The sequence below is a fragment of the Saccopteryx bilineata genome, chromosome 5 (genome assembly GCF_036850765.1).
Source record: "Saccopteryx bilineata isolate mSacBil1 chromosome 5, mSacBil1_pri_phased_curated, whole genome shotgun sequence".
NCBI lineage: Eukaryota > Metazoa > Chordata > Mammalia > Chiroptera > Emballonuridae > Saccopteryx > Saccopteryx bilineata.
The window spans coordinates 1,023,950-1,045,673 of record NC_089494.1 but is presented as its reverse complement, the minus strand read 5'-3'; the positions used below and the strand labels follow the sequence as shown (position 1 = coordinate 1,045,673).

Below are 21,724 nucleotides of genomic sequence, written 5' to 3'. Positions count from 1 at the left end.
AACGACGAGGCCATGCAAGGAACCCAGACGCCCTGGAGGATGCCCCGGGCACGCCCCGGCCCCGCCCCTACCCCGGGCCCCGCCCCGGGCACGCCCCCCGGGCCCGACCCCCTCCCCCCCCCCTTCCTCCGCATCCCGGTCCCCGGTCCCCGGCAGCCCTACCGGATGGACCCGGCCAGGAGGGGGTTGAAGGCGTAGAGCCAGTCGTGCATGTCCTTGTCGCTGCCGGCCTGCAGCAGGATGCCCCGGTGCTCCGTGCACACGGCGAAGGTGTGAGGCGTCTGCAAAGCACCGCCCTGTGAGGAGGCGCCAGGCTTGCGGGTCGGCCTTCTGCCCACCCCCCCACTGGGCTATCACGTCACGCGGGGGCGGGTGGTGTGCATGCACGGCCCGCCCCGACCAGACAGGCTGCGCTCCCTTCCAGAAGGTTCTGCCGCCCGGACACCCTGTCTGTTCTCATGCCCTGGAGCCACCATGCCACTTCGGTGTCCCCACCCGACAGGCCCAGGCTCCTTCTCCCGGGACCCTGGCACAGCTGTGGTCCAGACGTGTCCACTGGGCCCCACCAACCTGGCAGACGCTTCCCTCGAGTCTGAGCCCTTGCCTGATGGGTTGAACTCCCACCCCCCACTCCCACCCCAGAGAATCAAAAGTCATCTAGTGGCCACTGCGGTGGCCGCAGGAAGGGGCTGGGCTCCCGGCAGTCTCACCCAGGGCTGTTGCATGTTCCAAGAGGGGCAGGGCCCCGAGACGGGGCAGGGGGCTGGGCTCCCGGGCTCACAGCACCTCAGTGGCTCAGGCCCACCCACATGGGCGTCCCCAGGAGGAGGGGACAGGCTTATTGGCTCTTGAGTAGAAGAAAGTGAAGCTTGTCCCACCCACCACCCCTGGTGGTCACCAGGACTAGGAACCCCAGGGGCCAGTAGAGACCCTGGTATATGAGAGACAGAGGGACAATGAGGCTGCCCCCATGTCCCCACGCAGGAAAGACAACACTGGGTGGCTGCAGGACCCCCCGAGGAGGATGAGGCCTGGCCCCTGGCTCCCCGACCCCATCTGGGACCCCGCGCCCTGGCCAGCCGGGCCCGCCCACCCCGTTCCTGGGCCGCACCTCGAGCATGGCCTGGCGGTCCTCGCTGTACTCCACCTGGGCGGTGGAGAGGTTGAGCACAAACCGCTCCACGGCGTCCTTGTCACTGTTGTACATGTAGGCGTAGGGCCGCCGCACCACCACAAAGCGCTTGGCCCAGCCGTCCGTGTGCGGCTCCCGGAACTGCAGGTAGCCCTTCTTGGAGACAATGGGGCTGCGGGGACAGGGACGTCTGCTCAAGCCTGCCTCCCCCGCAGCCACCGAGGGCGATCCCCACCCAGGAGCCAGCCGTCCACCCCAGCCAGGCCTCCCGCCACGCCAGGGCGGCTCAGGTCAGGAAGCAGACCCTCCACGAGGGGCAGACCTGGCAGGACCCCCGCCCGGGAGGCCAGAGACCAGAACCACCGACCCAGCCCTGAGCAAAACGGAGAAACATTACAAAAGCTGCCCTGACCTGTCCACCGCGTCCCACGACCACCGCCCGTCAGCTGGACGCTCTCAGGGCCGCAGGGGCCCACAGGCATTTGCAAGGTGGACAGACTGGCGGTTTGTGGACGCATCCCGACCGCCCACCTGCAGGGCTGTGTCCGGGCCTTGGCGTCGACCCACTCCCCCCGCCCCAGGGCAGGAGGCAAGGCTCTCAGGTGAGGCGTCAGCAGAGCCCGCTCGGGGCAGCACCCCTGCGCACCTGACCCGGACCTCCTGGATGTCGGGGACCAGCAGGCGCTGGGGCTCCTTGTCTGCCTCTGCGGCCCCGACTGGGGAAGGGGGCTTCTTGGAATCCACCTCTGGCACGGGCTCCGGTTCCGGGCTGGCCGGCCGGGAGATGGGCTGGGGGGTCCTGGGAAAGACGAGAGTGAGGCTGTTGTTTTCCCGCTGAGAGGCCATTCTTGGCCAGACCCGGAACCGTCCCCACAGGGCTCCCCGAGGGAGCGTGTGCTCTCGGAGCTGCTGTGGGCACCTCTGACCGTCTGCCGCCCACACCCACCATCTGGCCTACCCTCCTGATTCCATGATTGTGCCAGACACAGTGGGGAGGGTCCCAGCTGCAAGAGATTCGACACCCTTCTCCTGTGGCTCTTTCCACACACCCCGCCCCCCCCCCCGTAAGTGTCTGCAGCCACTCGCCACGTCCAAAACGGAGCTGACGTGGACACGTGGCTCTCAGGGAGGGCGTGGCTGGCCTGGGACACCTGGCAGGCCCCAGCGATGGGACCTGGTGGCCGCAAAGGCCGTCTCGGGATGATGGCCAGAGGACTCACTGCCGTTGTTCTCATGTTTGGAGAAGAACTTGGAAATGCGGAGGGGTTTCAAGATCGAATCATCAGACACAAGCAGTGTCAGCAGTGTGTGTGTATTGGGGGGCCCTCCCCAGCACTGCTCAGAGGCCACAAGTCCTCGTGGGCCGTGGTGGGCTCAGTGGCTCTCGCAGCTCAGGGTGTATCTCCTGAGCTCCGTGAGGCAGGTTTTTTGATTTGAGCTGTTGTGTTGCCTCTGACTTTTTTTTTCTTCTTTGATATATAACATTGTATCAGTTTCTAGTGTACCTACCGACATAATGATTCCATATCTATACACGTCATGAAACGCCTGAGCCTAGTTAACATCTATCTCCAGATAGAGTTACCCATTCCTGCTTTTATTCATGGCTGATTTTTTTTTTAATTTTTTTTTTTATTCATTTTAGAGAGGAGAGGGAGAGAGAGAGGAGACAGAGAGAGAGAAGGGAGGAGGAGCTGGACGCATCAACTCCCATATGTGCCTTGACCAGGTAAGCCCAGGGTTTCGAACCGGTGACCTCAGCATTTCCAGGTCGACGCTTTATCCACTGCGCCACCACAGGTCAACACGGCTGATTTTAATGTAGCAGAAAACGGTCTCAGAGAGGAGGTGAGGACCCAGGTTCGCACGGGGACACGGGGCGGGTGCAGAACAGGCTCTGGGCACCGTGCCTGCGGACTCCACGCCCTCCAACCTGGATGTGTGTGGACGTCCCGAGTTACGGGACCACCCAAGTCCCCGTCTCTGCGCTCTGTGTGGGGTGCACTCACCTCAGGTCAGCCACTCCGTATCGCCCTTCAACCAGAGAGGGGCAGGTGGAGGAGGGGGTGAGCGTAGCCACCCCTAGAGGGGACATGGACGGGTCCCGCATCAGGGTGACAGACATCTCAGAGAGCTGTGGAGATGAGAGAATGTTTGGCAGGGGACACAGAGGAAGGGACAGTCTCCGGGCCCTCGTGGTGGGGACAGCCATGCACCTTTGCTGGCATTCTAACTCCCATTTAGGGCACCACCACCCCAACGGCAGGCACCCTTTTCCTAGTCTTCCCGAGCCCCCTCCCAGCCCACCAGGGGCTTGCGGCTACAGAGCTCCCAAGAGCAGCGAGGCCCCCAGTGAATGAGACTGGGAAGAGGCGGTGGAGCCCCCAGCTCAGGGCCAGGGGGAGGGGCCAGCAAGCATGCAGGCCGGCACGGCCGGCAGACTAGAGGGCCGGGAGTGAGGACCCATGACACCGGAGCGCCGTGGGGACATGGGGCGGGGAAGGCTGGGGGCCAGGCGGGGGCTCGGGGGACGTGGGGTGTGGAAGGCTGGGGGCCAGGCGGGGGCTTGGGGGACGTGGGGTGTGGAAGGCTGGGGGCCAGGCGGGGGCTTGGGGGACATGGGGGGCTCGGGGGACGTGGGGCGGGGAAGGCTGGGGGCCAGGCGGGGGCTCGGGGGACATGGGGCGTGGAAGGCTGGGGGCCAGGCGGGGGCTCGGGGGACGTGGGGTGTGGAAGCCTGGGGGCCAGGCGGGGGCTTGGGGGACATGGGGCATGGAAGGCTGGGGGCCAGGCGGGGGGCTCGGGGGACGTGGGGCGTGGAAGGCTGGGGGCCAGGCGGGGGCTCGGGGGACGTGGGGTGTGGAAGCCTGGGGGCCAGGCGGGGGCTCGGGGGACATGGGGCATGGAAGGCTGGGGGCCAGGCGGGGGGCTCGGGGGACGTGGGTGGGGAAGGCTGGGGGCCAGGCGGGGGGCTCGGGGGATGTGGGCGGGGAAGGCTGGGGGCCAGGCGGGGGCTCGGGGGACGCGGGGCCCACCTTGCTCTCGCTGGCGCTGATGCAGACGTGGCTGTGTGTGTACTCTCTGTTGAACGTGTGCGTGAGGAGGCGTAAACACTGCAGGGACAAAGAATGTCGGGTCAGGAGCCTCCCAGGGTCCAGTCCAGGTGAGGGCTCAGTCCCCAACAACACCGTGATCGGCCAAGTGGCCTGGCACTGGGGGTCAAGGCACACAGCACCTCCAGGCCTCCTCAAAGAGGGGTGGGCTAGGACGTGGTCAGCAAACAGCAGCTCGTGAGCCACATGTGGCTCTTCCGCCAGCTTAGGAGTACCCTAATTAAGATAGTAACAATGTATCTATATATGTTTAAAAATTTTGGCTCTCAAAAAAATTTTCAACCTTTGTACTGTTGATACTTGGCTCTGTTGACTAATGAGTTTGCCGACCACTGATAGGGAATCCTTTCAAGGAAGGTGGGGGGGCTGAGACGAAGGCCTTGGAGGGCCCCCAGTGGCAGAAAGGGCCGGGATGGGGTGGTGAGCTCCCCGTCAATGTGGGTATTCAAGAGAGCCCATGCCGCTGCGTGAGGAAGAGGCTGTAGAAGACCCCCGAGTCCCAGTGGGGGCAGCGGGCACAGAGACTCTGGAGACCACACCTTCTCCCAGTTCCCGGCCGGGCCAGGAGCCAACACGGACCAGGCCAGGTCCACGGAGCCCTGTGGGGGCCGCGTCCTGGCTGCGCCACACCCACGCCGCCCACCCGCTGCCCTACCTTGACGGCCAGCTCCCGCTGCCTCTCGCTGGGAGCCTCCAGGGGCGACGGCCGGCCGTCCGCCGAGAGCGGGGAGGAGGCGGAGGACGCGCTGTGGGACTCGGAGTCCTCGCTGGAGGCGGGGGACAGCGCCTCGGGGCCGGGCCGCTGGGCCGTCTCCAGCTTCTCCCGCAGCAGCAGGTAGTGTCTGGTCTTCTCGACCTGCGCACGAGCCGGAGGAGGGCCTCACCCGCCGCCCTCGAGGGCAGGGGCCTGGCCGGCGGCCCCACGCGCACCAGGGCCCCAGGCCAGACCCCGGGAGAGCCAGCCGACCTGCTGGCGGCACTCAGCCCCGGCCGGAGCGAGCCCTGCGCCCAACGCACTGCCCCCCTCTCTGCGTCCGGGCCTCGCGCCCAGCACGTGCCGGCCGTGAGCAGGAGGACGCCTGGCCTCCCAGCACCAGCTTCCTGGTGTCCACCGTCTCCCTGGCCTCGGCGAGGGAGGGCCTCGCCCACCCCGATGTGCTGTCTGGTCACTGTCTGCCGGCCAGCCACCCTCTGCGGCCGGATCACGAGGAGCCCGGCGCCCAGTCCGACCCGGTCTCGGTCCCCGGGCCCCCCACAGACTCACCTCCTGCAGGAGGCTCAGCTTCTCCAGCTCCCACTGGTGGTCCAGGATGAGGCTGTCGCTGCGAGGTCTCCAGCCCGCCAGGTTCTCCTCGCCTCGCACGTAGGCCACAGACGTGTCCAGCACCCGCCGGCGACGCCGCTGCATCCCTGCCGGGGCGCCCGTCCACCACGTCCATCCCTGCCCGTGGCTGCCAGGACAGGGCTCCCGGGCAGCCCCTTCCCGGACCCCGCCCGCCGGCCCTGGCCCACCCCCACCGCAGGCCCTGGCCCACCCCCACCCCCCCCTGGCCCACCCCCACCCCCTGAAGTGGCCCACCCCCACCCCCTGAAGTGGCCCACCCCCACCCCCTGAAGTGGCCCACCCCCACCGCAGGCCCTGGCCCACCCCCACCCCCTGAAGTGGCCCACCCCCACCGCAGGCCCTGGCCCACCCCCACCCCCTGAAGTGGCCCACCCCCACCGCCGGCCCTGGCCCACCCCCACCGCCGGCCCTGGTCCACCCCCACCCCCTGAAGGGGCCTGCACTGTGTCCCCATGGGGGTCCCTGCTGTGGCCCTCGGCGTGCTGTGGTGGACTGACTGCAAGTGGCAGAAAGCCTTTGAGACTCGAGGTTTAGCAAAAGGCTGAGTGCTCCCCCCTCCACCTCCATATTGGCTGTGAGGCTGAGTATCTGCACCCACTTCACTTGCTTCCTCAAGTTGCTGAAAGCAATTTACATGCAGTTTGTTCAGATGTTGGTTGATTTCACTTATGCACGGTGGGGGGGATTCCACTTTATGCCTTAGGCGAGTTCCTGTTTTTGCCTCCAATGTGTAACTTTGTATCAAGGACTTCCTTGATTTGCAAATAGCTATATAATAAAGCAAACTGGGGCCATGGGGCACTCGGATATTGCTATCAGCATTGAAGAGTCCTCCTGGTCCCATCCTTTTTTCTTAATACTGTAAGTCTGTTTTCTTCATTCCGCACCGTTCTCCCTCCAGACCCAGAACTTCTAGCCGCGCTGGTTTGCAGCAGCGAGCCCTCCTCTCGTGGAGCCCCTCCCCTCGCTGTCCTCCGGCCCCTCGGAACCCGGAGAAGTGCGTGCATCTCACAGGGAGGGAACTCCCCCACAGGGCGGCTTTGTGGAGGTTACTCAGAGTGACGCAGAGAGCCCCAGGGAACTCTCAGCAAAGGGCCACAGCGAGCAGGGCGGACACCTACCTGGGCTGCCCGCGTCGGCCACGTAGCACAGGCTGAGCTCATACAAGCCCGTCACACGGTTGCTGTGGGAGGCAGGGGACACACCGTCACCGGACACGGCGATACCCAGAACCGACGGGCAGGGCTCTCCAGCGCACACAGCGCCCGCCTTGCCGTGCCCACGCAGGACAGCTCCCACTCTAGACCCCCCTTTCCGCGGGACCCTAAGAGGCACTCCACCGCCGTCCCGGGGACCTCCCGGATGACAGGGTCGTGACCTGACCTCCTTCCTCCCAGCTGTGCCCAGAATGGCCTGGACGTGGGTCCACAAGACAGAGTGTGGGGAGCCTCACGGCCTTGGCCTCGGCCCCCCCATAATGCCAGCAAGTGGAAGCACAAGGTCCACTGGTCCTGGCGTCTGACGTCCAGCTCTGGTGCCACCGGCCTCGGCCAGCACCCCCTCTCAGCCCAGCCCCACCTCTCAGCCCAGCCCCACACTCATCCATCCTGTCCTGTGCGCAGCCCAGCAGCCCAGATCCCCAGGACCCCAGGGGAAGAAGGTCGCCTGGCGGTGGGGTGCAGGGCGGCTCCCCAACACGCCATTGGTGTCCCCACACGTGCTCTGTGACCTCCAACAACCCCAACATCGGGCGAGGGAGGCAGGGAGGCGGGCCAGCCAGGCCACTGTGCCGGGCGCTCCCCAGGAAAGCCCGGTCCGGTTCTCGCGCCACCAGGACGCCAGGCCCGCCCGGGCCACTCACCTCTCCGAGGCCCGCAGGCTCCCGCTGCCGAACAGGTTGCGGATGGAGCGCGAGGCAGGCAGCTTGGCATCGCGGGAGTAGAAGACCATGCAGAAGTCCTTGGTGATGACGGCCGGCTGGGCACAGTTCTCCATCTGCGGGGGGCAAGGAAGCCGGGGTTCAGGCACAGGGACGCCCCCACTGGCAGAGAGAGAGCCACCACACTGACCACACACAGCCCGGGCCTTCCCGGTCCCAGCGCGGCCCCAGACCGGGCGAGAGAGTGTCCGCTCCCCACTGGAGCCAGCTCTTGGCCGGGCCCCGCCTCCCCGGGCCGCTGAGGGCCCGGTTACTGTGCAGGGGCCCCGAGAGTGCCCGACACGCACCTCTCCGTCTCAGGCCTCAGAGCTGCCTCACCATGACATCGGTGACATCGGTGACACACAGCACAGAACACCGCCGGGGAGGACGCACCCACGCTGTGAGCCTACCACCACCACTACGTCCCGGGACGGACGCGGCACCATGCTCTTTCCCTGAAGCTCCGCCCTAACGGCCACGGAAGCGGAGGGGCGCTGGGGGCTTGCCCAACAAAGACCACATGACAGGCAAGCAACAGGCCCCGAGGGGAGGCCAGCCGCCCACCCCAGACTTCCAGACTCCTGGCTGAGCCTGGAGAAACGGCCCCTGCCAGCCTGCTGTGCTCAGACTCCGGGGGTGGGGAGGACGCTTATGCTGCCCGGAACACAGATGCCACTCCGGTGGGCTGCGGCCACCTCACCACGCCAAGAACACACACACACTGCCCTCCCAAGGGCGTCACGAGGACTGGGAGACAGCAGGGGCTCCTGGGCTTGCCCAGGGCTCACTCCACCCTCTCCGCCCCGGGCAAGCACCCCAGGCTAGGGGGACAGGTGATTTCAGGGGCGCGTCCTGGGCTGGGGGGGGGGGTCTTGCCTCAATGTACGCAGAGAGGGTCATGTAGATTTTCTCTCGGTACGGGGTGACCCGGTTCAGGAGGAGAGAGTTGTGCATGGAGCTGTCCCATGCAGCCTCGAACTGGTAGAAGGTCCTAGAAGGGAGCAGAGAGGAGAAGATAATAACAGACAGGCCACTCTAGGCTGGGATGGGGACATGCAGACAGACAGACAGACAGAGGCGAGTGGGCAGCCCCCAGGGAGTGTCTCTGGGGCCCCAGGTCTGGAGGCCTGGGTGGCCATGTCCCAGAGGGCAGACCCCCTCCTTACTCAGGACCTGGGGGAGGGGAGGGTTCCAGGTGCCACCAGCAGGCTGAGCCCAGCTGTCACCCCCACCGTGGACAGATGGTGGCACGTGGAGCCCACAGCTCTCAGGCTGAGCTGTCGGGAGGGTAGAGAGGGGAGAGAGGAAGGGGCACAGGGTGGGGACAGGGTCTGAGTAAGGAGGGGCCATGGTCTCTCCTGGAACCCCGAGGAACCTGCCCAGGTTTGCAGAATCCTCCTATCTCCTCCACCACTGACTCGCCCTGGGGGAGGGGGCCTCTCGGGGGAAGGGGGCCCTCAGGGAGGATGCTGGGAGCAAAAACCAGGCAACCCACTGTGGACACTCTGCTGCCCGCAATAGCAGGGTCTGCCCTCAGGCGGGGGGGGGGCTCTCCCTTCTGCCGCCCGTGTCCAACCCAGAAAGCCAGGGGCCGGCAAACCCCTCCCTGGAGAGTTGGGGGGCAGCTCGGGCCATCGATGGCAGAGCTCCCGAACCTCGCCTGCACACTCGAGGCGGGGAGGTGCCTCAGCGCCCCTGTGGCCGTCCTGCCTTGCCCGGGTTCCATCCCAGCATCCTCAGACACAGCGGAGAAACACATCAACACGGCAGCCAGGCAGCGGCCTGGCCCCCGCACGGCCAGGCCCAGGGGCGCGGAGGGCGCGGGGACCCCGGCTGCGGGCAGGGCTGCTGTCAGACACACGTCACCGAGGACAAGACCCCGGGGAAAGGACGGGAGGGAGGACAGCAGGTGACAGAAGGGCAGACGGCAGAGGAGGAAGGAAACTGAGAAGCGGAGAGGGCGGACCCAGCGAGTGCGGAGGAAGAGACGGCTGTACCTAGTGTCGTTTCCGAATGAAACGCTAAAGGCAAGGCAGGCGGGACACACACGTACACACACAGAGAGATTCGTACGTCAGAACAGGCGCCGTCCCCTGCCGGGCATGGGCTGACACGGCCCACGAGCCACTCCAAGCCCAGCCCACACACCGTGTCCGCAGGGATGGCTGTGGGGCTGTCCCCAGCAGGACCCAGGCAGGCACCCCTTAGCTGCAGCCAAGACTAAGGGACGCCGCCCGTCCTGGGGCTCCCCGAGGCCCAGGCTCTGTCTGGGCACAGCCAGGTGCCCACTGCAGCCCAGCCGGGCACAAACGTCCCCAGCCCGCCCAGCTCCGAATGCCATGTTGCGGCCACATGCCCTCGGCGGTCAGCAGACGTCTCTCCTGGCCTCACCGAGCTGCCCCACGGGTTAAATGAGCCCATGCTCCAGGGGGCTGGCCCAGGGCCTGAGCAGCACACGTTAGCATCACCATGGTCGTGACCAGCCCCCCAGGAAGCCCCAGACACACTGGTACGGCCCGGCCTGAGGGCCCCTGCCCTGGAGGCCAGGATGGGGGGCTGTCAGAACCTGGGTCCAGGCTGTGAGAAACAGCAAGCCCACCTGCACGCGAGGACCCTCGGAGAGGCCGGTGGGAGGCCCTCCATCGGGCTGGATGTGCTTTGTCCTGATTGGACGCTGGTGACTTAGAATGTCTCCAAAAACCCAGTTGTGGTGGATCTCACATATGGGGTGCAGTGGTGGGAGGGCCCCTCCTCGGCCCTTCACTGCCCCATCCCCCAGGTACCAGGACCCAACATCTCCCCCACTCTCTGCCAACAGACCCGGGCCCCTGCGGCTCCTGCCTCGTGCTCTGTCCCGGAGACCAGCCCTCGGCCCACAGCCAGCGGCGACCTCACGGACACAGGTGTCAGACCCTGGGTCGAGCAGGAAGGGTTCTGGACACCTGCCCTGAGTCCCATGCCACCCGAGGCCTCTAGAGACTAGGGGAGGGGGTCTCACCCAGACCCCAAGCAAGAGCCAGCAGACAGTGGCGGGTGCACAGGAGGTGGGGCGGGTGGCAGAGTGCAGCCACACGGGGCACCCCAGGCCCGCGGGGCACAGGGCACGGCCACACGGGGCGCCCCAGGCCCGCGGGGCACAGCGTGGGGGCTACAAACGGGTGTCCCTCGTCACACAGCAGGAACGAGGGCCAGACAGCCCAAGAGAACGGGGCTGGGAGGCCGAGGAGGCCAGGTCAGGACCACTACTCCGGAGCAGTAGAGAGTCCTCTGGGGCCTCTCCGGGCACCAGCCACCCCAGGAAGGGAGCCCCACTCCCCACAGCTCCCGTCACTGTCCCACATGACACCCAGCCGTCCCCAGACACAACTGTAAGGAGAAACGTACGAGCCAGACAGGAGTCCCTGGGCCTGCGGCACCAGCACCAGTGGGGACTCATTAGAGGCTCAGACTCCCAGCCGCCGTCCCAGATCCCCAGGGACCCTCTCCCCACCACCCACCAGGCATGGGGTCTAAGGTACAAAAATCTCTAAAAAGATCCCACATCTGTCTGGACCCTTCCTGGTGAGGCTGGGGCCGCCTTCGGGGTGCCAGACTGGGCCTCTACCCCAACCCCACAGAGCTTGAAAAGGTCCCGTGAACCCTTCTGCTCCAGGTGGGGTGCGGGCCCTGGGTTAGATAGAGGAAGGGGTGGTGGCCCGTGCCCGCCCAGTGAGAGACCTCATTTCTCTGTGTGTTCCCTCGGGCAAAATAGAGTAGTTAGCACAAAGAAAAGCCCATACTTTTTGCTTGAATTAAATGCTAACTAGGCACTACTGACAGTCACGGGACTTAGAGTTAGTTACATTAGGTGTGCAAGTCCCCATGCTGAGAGCTTTTCTTATATCCTGTCAATCTCTCAGCCTCACGCAGGGGCTGATATTACCGCCATGGGGGGGGGGGGGGCAAGGTTCCAGAAGGTTCTGCCACTCGTCCACACTCACACAGCCAAGGGCGCAGCCAGGCTGTGCCGGGTCCCCACCTCACTCCAGGCGTTCCGGATGAGACCCTACCTCCACTGTGCCAACTGTCCACTTGCCCCCAGAACTGCCCAGCCCTCCTGTGACTCCTGCCCCATGTAGTAGGCTCAAGCCTGATCGTGGGGACCCCCTTTCCTCTTAGTGCCTTGAACCTCATCTTGCAGGCCCAGCCCCCAGGGCCAATGAGCCACCCTTGGAATGGGGAGACGGTCCCTGCTCAGGTGCAGGGGCGAGGCTGATAAAGTCGCAGGGGCTGAAGGCAGCTCTGCTGACAAGGAACTCCAACCCCCTTTCCTCCCCAGGTGTCATGCCCCCCCCCCCGGGCCACGGGGTACCATCTGTCCTTTACCCAGAGCCCCCTGGAGGCCATGTCTGAGAGGGGGTGTCTGGGACCAGCCTGAGCGCCCCTCTATCACCCTGAGCTGGTTGCAGAAAAACAAACTTGAACAAAATATTCACACACACACACACCCCGTGCAATCATACTGACAGGCCTGGAAGTTTCCATTCATCAAGGAAATAACTCTGACATTGGGTCCCTTTCGGAGATGAGATGGAGGCAAGGAGCTCTTGCCCACACCCTCTGAGGACAGGGAGCCACCTGGGCCAGCCTGGCCCACCTCCAGGACCAGCGGGCAAGACACCGCCTCCTGCAAGCCCTCTCGACTGCCTGCCGGGAGAGGCAGGTCCCAGCTGCAGGCCCTGCAGCACCGCCTCAGGGCAGCCTCACCCCTGCAGGTCTCTGCCCCCCCAGCTGGTGCCCGGGGGGGGGCACACAGCCTGTCACTGAGCAGGAGCCTGTGTGGGCATGTCTTCATGGACACACCACAGGGACCATGCACACACAGTAGCCATGGGACAGACCAATCACAGCCTCAGACGGTCCTGCTGTGCACCCACCCCCATGCGGCTGGAAATCTTCCTGCTACCCATGTCCTCTGAAGACAGCAGACAACAGGGGACCCCCCCTTGGGACCACCACACAGAGCCTGGCCACACCCACAGGGACCCAGGTGACAGCCTTGACCCTCTGCTCGGAACAGACCCAAGTCTCATGGCAAGGTCCGGGTTGGGGACTGAGGATGCATGCCCCCACCCTCAGGGCCTCGAGTGGGTTCAGCAGAGAGCGGAGGCCCCCAGCCTGGGACCCGTGTCTGCAGGGCGCCTGGACCTCGGATCACCCCCAGTGAGTCCAGAGACTTCCTGGGCTCCTCACAGCCTCAGCTCTCACCCACATCCTAAAGGGTGTGCGGCGGCCATGCCAGGTGAGGGCTCACACCAGGACTGGAGGGGGCACCGGGGAAGGCCTGGTGGGGCAGCTCCTGTCTGCGCCTCCCTCCGTCCTTTTCCCTGTCACCTTCCAGGGGAGCCTGGCCAGCATGCGGGCACCTGCTGCCCTCCAGCAGGGCGGGGCGGGGCGGGGTGGGGCGTGGTCGGGTCAGCACGGGATGGGACGGGGCAAGGTCGGGGTGGGAGGGGCAGGAGCCAGCCAGCGTCTATCTACGGGAGGTGGGCATTGACCAGAGCAGCCACAATCAGGAGTGGGGCAGGAAGGACTCAGCCAGGGGCGGAGAAGCAATCACAAACCAAAGGATGTATTCCAAGAAAATAAACTATAAAGATGAAGAAACAGGCAGGTGAGAGGAGCAGGTGTCAAAGGATCCAGAGAGCGGAGACCGAGTTTCAGGGCTGTGGGGGGGGGGGGCTCTGAGGGTAAGGGGGGGGGTCAGGGAGAGTCTGAGGGGGAACCAGGGGCTCCAATGGTACCTAGGCATGTCCGAATCAAGAAACTGCCTGCAAAACACAAACGTCACAGGTTAGTGAGGCGCGGGGCAGCGGGGCAGCCTGGAGGGACAGCGAGGGCAGGAGGGGGGTGGACGGGGGTGGGGTGGGTGGGTGACAGTGAGGAGAAGGAGCAGGGGGGGGGAGGAACAGCAGGGGAGGGAAGAGCGGGGCTGCTGAGGGGAGAGCAGGGCGGCTGCAGGGGGGAGGAGAGGGCGGGGCAGCTGCAGGGGGGATGGGGTGGGGGCGGGGCAGCTGCAGGGGAGGGGAGGGCGGGGCAGCTGGGGGCGGGGTGGGGCGGGGCAGCTGCATGGGGAACAGTCCAGTCCCAGCTGGGAGGCTGCAAAGCATGAAGCCTTTCAAGCAGGGGCCTCAGCTGCTGCGAAGCGTGTGGTGGGCGGCCCGAGGTTGGAGCCAGGCCTGGGGCCGCCGAGCCTAAGCATCTGAGTGGGGAGAAGGGCCCCCGGTCTGCCCACAGAGCAGCCAGGTCCATCGTGAGGACATCAGCCAGGGTCCCGGAAGAGGAAGGCCCTGGGGTGTGGGGGGGCTGCTGGCCTGTCTGGGGCTGCCCGCTGAAGAGGACCCCCCTCCTCAAGGACCCCCTTTCCCAGGGCAGGGTGGGACCTTCTTGTGTCCTGGGACCAGGACCCTGACCCCAGCATGGGGGCTGATGGGCCCCAGAACTGCCCTGGGACACCCAGGGTGCAAGACCAAAGCCCACGCGAGATGGGTCCGGGGCCACCAGGGACAGGGACAGGGACAGGGAGAGCCTGTTCAGCTAAAGCCCCGCTGGCCCGAGGTCCAGTCAGGAGCCGCGGTCTCCTCAGCTACCCTGGATTAAGCGCAGGGCCCAGGCCCCCAGCAGCCGGAAGACTCACACACACAGCCCTCAGTGCAGGGAACCCTCACCCCTTCCCTGAGCCTCCCACTCCCTTCCTGCCCCGAGAATCTAGAAGTTGCCAGAGGTTGGGGGAAGGCTAGGCCACCCCCCAGATCACTCAGCGTGGCCCACAGACCCTCCCCAGGGGCACACGCCCTCCTGGGGGACCCAGTCCCACAGCCTGGCAGGTGGCCCCGTGTGGGTGGGTGCCAAGCCTTCGCTGCCAGTCTCAGGTACGTTCTCAGTGACGCCCCGCCCACCGTCAGCTGCGTTCTCAGTGACGCCCCGCCCACCTTCAGCTGCGTTCTCAGTGGCGCCCGCCCACCGTCAGCTGCGTTCTCAGGGACGCCCCGCCCACCTTCAGCTGCGTTCTCAGTGGCGCCCGCCCACCATCAGCTGCGTTCTCAGGGACGCCCCGCCCACCGTCAGCTGCGTTCTCAGAGACGCCCCGCCCACCTTCAGCTGCGTCCTCAGTGGCGCCCCGCCCACCGTCAGCTGCGTTCTTAGTGGCGCCCCGCCCACCTTCAGCTGCGTTCTCAGGGACGCCCCGCCCACCGTCAGCTGCGTTCTTAGTGGCGCCCCGCCCACCGTCAGCTGCGTTCTCAGGGACGCCCCGCCCACCTTCAGCTGCGTCCTCAGTGGCGCCCCGCCCACTGTCAGCTTCACCCTCTCACTCTCTCTGGTGCGGCCCCCACCTGCGGCCACGTGCTGCCACCCATGAAAACTCCCCCAACACTTCCCCGCCCAACTCCTCCCTCCTCTGGATACGAGTGCAGGGTGAGTTCCTTCTGGAAGTTTCCAGGGCAAGGCTGGAACCAGAGCTTCATGTGCCCCCCAACCCCCAAGCTGCCCATCTGAGAGCCCCCTCTCCGGTGGAGTCAGGAGAATGGGAGGTGACTCCACCAGGACCCTCTGTCCCTTTGATCCTGGCTCTCCCTGCAGGCAGGCCCCCCCACACCGGGCGAGCGCATGCAGCCTCACAGCCAGGGCCAGGCAGGGGGAGCCCTCGGAGCAGCTGGCCCAGGACCGCAGCACCCTGGTCATCTCCCCACAGCCCTGGACAGCAGTCCAGACACATAGCAGACACGTCACCGTCCCCCAGGCCACGGTGGCCGTGAGCTCCCTGCCCCCAGCGGGCTCCAGCGACTCCCCTCACACCCCTCCCACCTGAGTTGGTTTGTCCTGGGGGGCCTGTCCACTGCCCCAGATGTTAGAACTTGACCATCACCTGGGAGCTTGGAAAGGAATGGCCCAGTGACAAGGAGTGACCGGTGGGCTCACCTCCACCCAGGATGCTGGGCTGCCACCCCAGTGCGCCCCTGAACCACCTCCAGGACCCCTGGCTCACACAGCTGCCTCAGTAGCACACTTGGGGACATACAGGGTGCTGGGCTGCCCAATGCCCATGCCATCCACCCACCCACGAGCTTCCCGGGCCCAGCTCATCCCCCACAGCTGCCCACAGCCCCTCTGCCTGGCGACCCGAGGAACACAAACGCACAGACTGCACCAAGGGGCTTGGAGGCCACCGGCTCCCTCCCTGCCCCACCCCTGCAGGCGTCAGAAAGGGGGCCTCAGAGCTTCGGGATCAGATGATGCATCCTGAGTGGCTGGACCCCCAACACGTCCATGTCGGCCAAGGTGCCGCAGGGCGACCTCATACCCGCTGGGTCCTGGCCCGGATGGACCCACCTCAGGGACTCCAGGACAGAGCCTGCAGCCAATGGGGGGGTGGGGGGGGACTCACCGGTCGTCTTGGGCTGGGCGGATGTACCCAGACGAGAGGATGTTGAGTGACAAGATGTTGGGGTCGATCAGGGACTCGTCTGTTTCTGGCGTGTTTCGGATGCGACCTAGGGCAAAGGTCACAGGTCCGCGTCACTTCCGGGGGGGGCAGGGCAGGTGGGGGCGCTGGGTCCCTGCTCACTGCCTCCGCCTGGGCCACAGCTTGTGAGCTGAGACCCGTCAGGGCTCTCCCGTGGCCACCAGAGACACTGCAGTGGACAGGGAGGGCCTGCGGGGTCTGCAGCGGCCGCAGCCCCCGGACAGGCAGCGCACGGTTCTCTCGGGGATCCTCAGCCGTCTGAGCTCTGGGCTCCTTCTTCCTGCACCTGTCCTCGGACAGACCCCATCACTCAGCCCGAGATGCACAGCCTCCCACCCGGTGGAAAAGAAAATCTTAGCAAGATGAGGATCCAACGTTCCCTCTTCTTGTTAAAAAAAAGAGAAAAAAAAAAAACCCCGCTACCTGTGTCATTAAACGTTCCTGCGAGCGGCATTTCCGACAGAGCCCCCTCAGCCACCCACCCTCACTGGGGAGGGGCTGGCGGCTCAGTCTGTGTCCACACCAGGGCCACTGAGTCTGGAATCCTGCCGGGTGGGACTGGGGGGGCTCTCTCATCACTTCCTGCTCTGGCAGTGACAGTGAACTTGACCCCTCTGCTCCCTGGAGGACGCCACATTCCTGCCGCTGGGCCCTCAGAGCCCCTCTACAAGCCCCGGAGACACAGCTGCAGACACGCCCAGGGCGGGGCTTCCAGAGTCACCGGTCAGCGCAGGCTGACGACACCCGGGAATGGAGCCTGTGTCCGTGTTTTCGCACGAGAAGTCTTTACAGGTTGGCGAAGGAGGTGCCTCTGGCAGACCAAGTTCACGGCGGGCGTGACGTCACAGAAGAGACCAGACTAGGGTCCCGGAAGAACTGAACTGTGTCCCCCCACCCCACCCCTACCCCCACCCCGGAAGACACGCTGCAGCCCTAGCCCCCCGGCACTGTGGAATGTGACCCTCCTGGAAACAGAAGGCCCTCTGTGGCAGGTGCAATTGGCTAAGATGAGTTAACCCTGGAGGTGGGACCCTCACGTAACCTGACTGTGTCCTTCTAAGAAGAAGGCACATGCGGACGAAGGATTGGAATGACGCGTCTACAAGCCACGGAGAGCCAAGGACTCCCCACCAGAAATGACCAGAACCCACAAGAGGCAGGAAGGGGAGGGGCGTGGCTGCCCGCCAGCCTGTCTCGGGGTTTCACCTCCCGAGCTCTGCAAGACCTGTCTGTGCTGTCGAGCCACACAGCGCGGCACTGTGTTGGGGAAGTCTTCGTGAGCTAACAGAGTGACTAGAGAGGTGTTTGGAATCACCACTACGGCCCCAAGCTCTCCTTTTCAGGTGAAGGACTGAGGCACAGAGAGGTTAAGTGACTTGGCCATCGTCACACAGCCACAGGGGCAGAGCTGTGGTTGGAACTCTAGCATGTGGCCTGGTGCTGGTGTTGGGGAGGTCCCAGGGGTTCCGTGTTCTTCCCACCGACCCAGCCCCTGCCCCAAGGCCGGCCCACCGGCCGCACTCACCCACGACCAGCTCGCGCACTTCTCTCCAGCGGATGTGGCTGCCCGTCTCGTGCAGCAGCGTCACAGTTATCCGTCTCTGGATGCCCTGCCAGGAGCCAGAGGAGAGGACACTGGTCAGGAAGCCTGGGCAGGGGGCCATGGAGGGGCCGGGGAAGGGGCACGTGGCAGGCTGGGGCAGGGAGGGTCTCGAACCTGGTGGAGCAGGAAGGTCCCCATGCAAGGCATGCCGCCACGGTGGTCCACCACTGCAGGGATGTAACTGGGGAGAGGGAGAGAAAGAGGGGGAAGGAGGTGTGAGAGGGAGAGAGGTATATGTGGGAGCCTGGGTCTCCCTCCTCCCCGCCACGGTGGTCCACCACTGCAGGGATGTAACTGGGGAGAGGGAGAGAAAGAGGGGGAAGGAGGTGTGAGAGGGAGAGAGGTGTATGTGGGAGCCTGGGTCTCCCTCCTCCCCGCCACGGTGGTCCACCACTGCAGGGATGTAACTGGGGAGAGGGAGAGAGGGGGGAGGAGGCGTGAGAGGGAGAGAGGTGTATGTGGGAGGCTGGGTCTCCCTCCTCCCCGCCACGGTGGTCCACCACTGCAGGGATGTAACTGGGGAGGGGGAGAGAGAGGGGGAAGGAGGTGTGAGAGGGAGAGAGGTGTATGTGGGAGCCTGGGTCTCCCTCCTCCCCGCCACGGTGGTCCACCACTGCAGGGATGTAACTGGGGAGAGGGAGAGAGGGGGGAGGAGGCGTGAGAGGGAGAGAGGTGTATGTGGGAGGCTGGGTCTCCCTCCTCCCCGCCACGGTGGTCCACCACTGCAGGGATGTAACTGGGGGGAGAGAGAGGGGGAAGGAGGCGTGAGAGGGAGAGAGGTGTATGTGGGAGCCTGGGTCTCCCTCCTCCCCGCCACGGTGGTCCACCACTGCAGGGATGTAACTGGGGAGAGGGAGAGAGAGGGGGAAGGAGGTGTGAGAGGGAGAGAGGTGTATGTGGGAGCCTGGGTCTCCCTCCTCCCCGCCACGGTGGTCCACCACTGCAGGGATGTAACTGGGGAGGGGGAGAGAGAGGGGGAAGGAGGCGTGAGAGGGAGAGAGGTGTATGTGGGAGCCTGGGTCTCCCTCCTCCCCGCCACGGTGGTCCACCACTGCAGGGATGTAACTGGGGAGAGGGAGAGGGGGAAGGAGGCGTGAGAGGGAGAGAGGTATATGTGGGAGCCTGGGTCTCCCTCCTCCCCGCCCGCCCATAGCAGTCATGGGGTCCCAGGAGGAGAAGGGGTGAGGACAGGAAGAGGTCAGGTGCTCTCACAGGTGAAGATGGGGTGGCCCAGTCCGGGGAGACCAGCCAGAGTCAGAGGGCAAGAAGCCCACCGTGTGCCACTTCCACCAGACCCCGGGGCCCTCTCCTCCCCAGCATAGCCCCCTGGGGCCCCCCACCCCCTACCCCCACCCCGGGGCGGGCACACTGGGTGCGGGGACGCACTCGCCGTCGGCCTCCAGCTCGCAGATCTCGAAGTGGACCAGCAGGTCGTACTTGCAGTGGCGTGGCCCGGGGCAGGGACGCGTCAGGGTGCTGAGCTTGGTGGCGGGCACTGGGGGTGACAGGACAGGAGCCCGTGCTGACAGGAGGGACTCGCTGAAGGGGGGGCTGCGGGCGTGGGGGGGCGGCTCCGCGGCAGAGAGGGCGCTTCGCTCCAAGAAAACCCACCACGGCCCCCTCCGTGCCCCAGCACGTGTCCAATCTGGCCACTCACTGGCTCAGATCAGAGGTGACCACTCACTTCCCTGTGCCCAGGGAAGAGCACGCGGCCACACACCCAGGGCCTTGAGGAGAGGACGCCGGCCTGAGATGTCGGACCAGCAGGCCGCAGGAACCGGCTTGCTCAGAGGCCCACAACCCGCCCGGGAGCCCCTGCTCGGCCCCACGCTGACCACGGCCTGCCGCCCGGGAGCCCCTGCTCGGCCCCACGCTGGCCACGGCCTGCCGCCCGGGAGCCCCTGCTCGGCCCCACGCTGGCCACGGCCTGCCGCCCGGGAGCCCCTGCTCGGCCCCACGCTGGCCACGGCCTGCCGCCCGGGAGCCCCTGCTCGGCCCCACGCTGGCCACGGCCTGCCGCCCGGGAGCCCCTGCTCGGCCCCACGCTGGCCACGGCCTGCCGCCCGGGAGCCCCTGCTCGGCCCCACGCTGGCCACGGCCTGCCGCCCGGGAGCCCCTGCTCGGCCCCACGCTGGCCACGGCCTGCCGCCCGGGAGCCCCTGCTCTGCCCCACGCTGGCCACGGCCTGCCGCCCGGGAGCCCCTGCTCGGCCCCACGCTGCCCCTCTCCGGCTAGCTCGCTCCAGCTCAGGCACGTCCTGCCCCTCAGGTCCCACTGGCCCCTCTTCCTGCCCAGCTCCTGACAAACAGGGGCAGATGGCCCCCAGCCCTCACTGCCGCCCCTCTGGGCCCCCACGCCCCTGCTGTCTGCTCTGGGAAGCCCCCCCGGGGCACGGGCAGGCAGCATGACCGCCACCCGCCTGCTCTGTGACAGCTGAGGGGCAAAGGACACCCGGGTCCTTCTCTGCCGTCGCTCGGTGTCCTGGATAGAACCCTTTACTCGGGGGGGACTCTGTGAGGCCTGCTGGGTGCAGCGTGGCCCCCAGAGCCCAGGAGGGGACCCTCCTCAGTGGCGGGGGGGGCCGCCCACCCTGGCACCCTGAGCGTGGGCACTGCATTCCCCCGTGGGTGGATTCCCCAGAGCCCGACCTACCTGGCTTGGACAGCGGCATGACCCGCGGGAAATGGCGGCGAGAGGGCCTCAGGGGGCTGCGGAGAAGGACGCGTCAGCGTGAGGCCACCCAGCAGGCGGGGGTCCACAGGGGCCAGGGCTGCAGCTGGGGCCCTGCCTGCCTCCCCGGGGGCCCCACGAGACCAGGAGGACGGGGCGGGGACCTGAGCACGTCCTTGCAGAGCGGCGGGAACGGGTGCTGCTGGTAGTGGCCGAAGACCTCGAACACGATGGGCTGGCTCCTGATGTACTCGACGAAGGACTTGGTCACCTCCACCGCGATCTGGGGACCAGGGGGCACGGTCACAGGGGAGACGGGGGCATTGGGCCTCCACGGAGAACTGAGCACTCCCGGCCCACGTGGGAGGCCTCCCTGCGGCTGACCACTGCCCACGACGTAGACGAAGCTCCACACCAAGGTCCTCCAGCCCTGTCTGCTGTCCATCACCACCCAGTGGACAGAGCGCCGGGTGGGTGGCCTTCGGACACTCTCCCCCAGGACAGGGGTCGCTGCCCATTTCAGCACACAGAGCTCAACCAGGTGGCCCAGGCCAAGGTGCCTCTGGTCCGGTCTGACCCGGCCGGGGCCTTTGCTTTACTCACCCAGAGTCATGGGTTGAATTGAGTCCCTCGGTCACCCCCTCACCACCAATTTATAAGTTGAAACCCTAACCCCCAGCCCCTGGATTTAGAGACAGGGTCTTCACAGAGGTCCTCAGACTAGAATGGGGGCATTCGTGTGGCCCTGACCCAACATGACCGGTGTCCTCGTGAAAAGGGGAAATTGGAAGACAGAGACGGGGGGGGGGGACCCTGTGAGGACACGGGGGGGGCCTTGTGAGGACACGGGGGGGACCCTGTGAGGACATGGCGGGGGGGACCCTGTGAGGACATGGCGGGGGGGAGATAGCCGCGTCCACGCCTTGGGGCAGGACTGGGGGGGAGATGGCCGCGTCCACGCCTTGGGGCAGGACTGGGGGGGAGATGGCCGCGTCCACGCCTTGGGGCAGGACTGGGGGGGAGATGGCCGCGTCCACGCCTTGGGGCAGGACTGGGGGGGAGATGGCCGCGTCCACGCCTTGGGGCAGGACTGGGGGGGAGATGGCCGCGTCCACGCCTTGGGGCAGGACTGGGGGGGAGATGGCCGCGTCCACGCCTTGGGGCAGGACTGGGGGGGAGATGGCCGCGTCCACGCCTTGGGGCAGGACTGGGGGGGAGATGGCCGCGTCCACGCCTTGGGGCAGGACTGGGGGGGGAGATGGCCGCGTCCACGCCTTGGGGCAGGACTGGGGGGGAGATGGCCGCGTCCACGCCTTGGGGCAGGACTGGGGGGGAGATGGCCGCGTCCACGCCTTGGGGCAGGACTGGGGGGGAGATGGCTGCGTCCACGCCTTGGGGCAGGACTGGGGGGAGATGGCCGTGTCCACGCCTTGGGGC

The 21,724-nt window shown here is 66.2% G+C and overlaps 1 protein-coding gene across 19 annotated transcripts in view; it reads right to left on the bottom strand.

Annotated features, from left to right (window-relative positions):
- The window catches only part of KIF1A (kinesin family member 1A), a 97,859-nt gene that overhangs the window by 3,743 nt on the left and 72,392 nt on the right, over nucleotides 1–21,724 (bottom strand). For 5 of the 19 annotated variants that reach the window (XM_066281129.1, XM_066281130.1, XM_066281139.1 and 2 more), the window contains 17 exons: nucleotides 20,452–20,570; nucleotides 20,270–20,325; nucleotides 19,004–19,112; nucleotides 17,732–17,798; nucleotides 17,540–17,624; nucleotides 15,937–16,042; nucleotides 13,295–13,321; nucleotides 8,388–8,502; nucleotides 7,452–7,585; nucleotides 6,712–6,773; nucleotides 5,510–5,655; nucleotides 4,901–5,101; nucleotides 4,168–4,245; nucleotides 3,142–3,266; nucleotides 1,779–1,931; nucleotides 1,112–1,304; nucleotides 163–296 (listed from right to left, as the gene is read on the bottom strand). In XM_066281129.1, the coding sequence (XP_066137226.1) occupies nucleotides 163–296; nucleotides 1,112–1,304; nucleotides 1,779–1,931; nucleotides 3,142–3,266; nucleotides 4,168–4,245; nucleotides 4,901–5,101; nucleotides 5,510–5,655; nucleotides 6,712–6,773; nucleotides 7,452–7,585; nucleotides 8,388–8,502; nucleotides 13,295–13,321; nucleotides 15,937–16,042; nucleotides 17,540–17,624; nucleotides 17,732–17,798; nucleotides 19,004–19,112; nucleotides 20,270–20,325; nucleotides 20,452–20,570 (1,910 nt within the window). Of the gene's footprint in view, nucleotides 1–162; nucleotides 297–1,111; nucleotides 1,305–1,778; nucleotides 1,932–3,141; nucleotides 3,267–4,167; nucleotides 4,246–4,900; nucleotides 5,102–5,509; nucleotides 5,656–6,711; nucleotides 6,774–7,451; nucleotides 7,586–8,387; nucleotides 8,503–9,508; nucleotides 9,533–13,294; nucleotides 13,322–15,936; nucleotides 16,043–17,539; nucleotides 17,625–17,731; nucleotides 17,799–19,003; nucleotides 19,113–20,269; nucleotides 20,326–20,451; nucleotides 20,571–21,724 lie in introns of all 19 variants that reach the window. The other 14 variants (XM_066281132.1, XM_066281133.1, XM_066281140.1 and 11 more) reach the window with 5 other exon arrangements.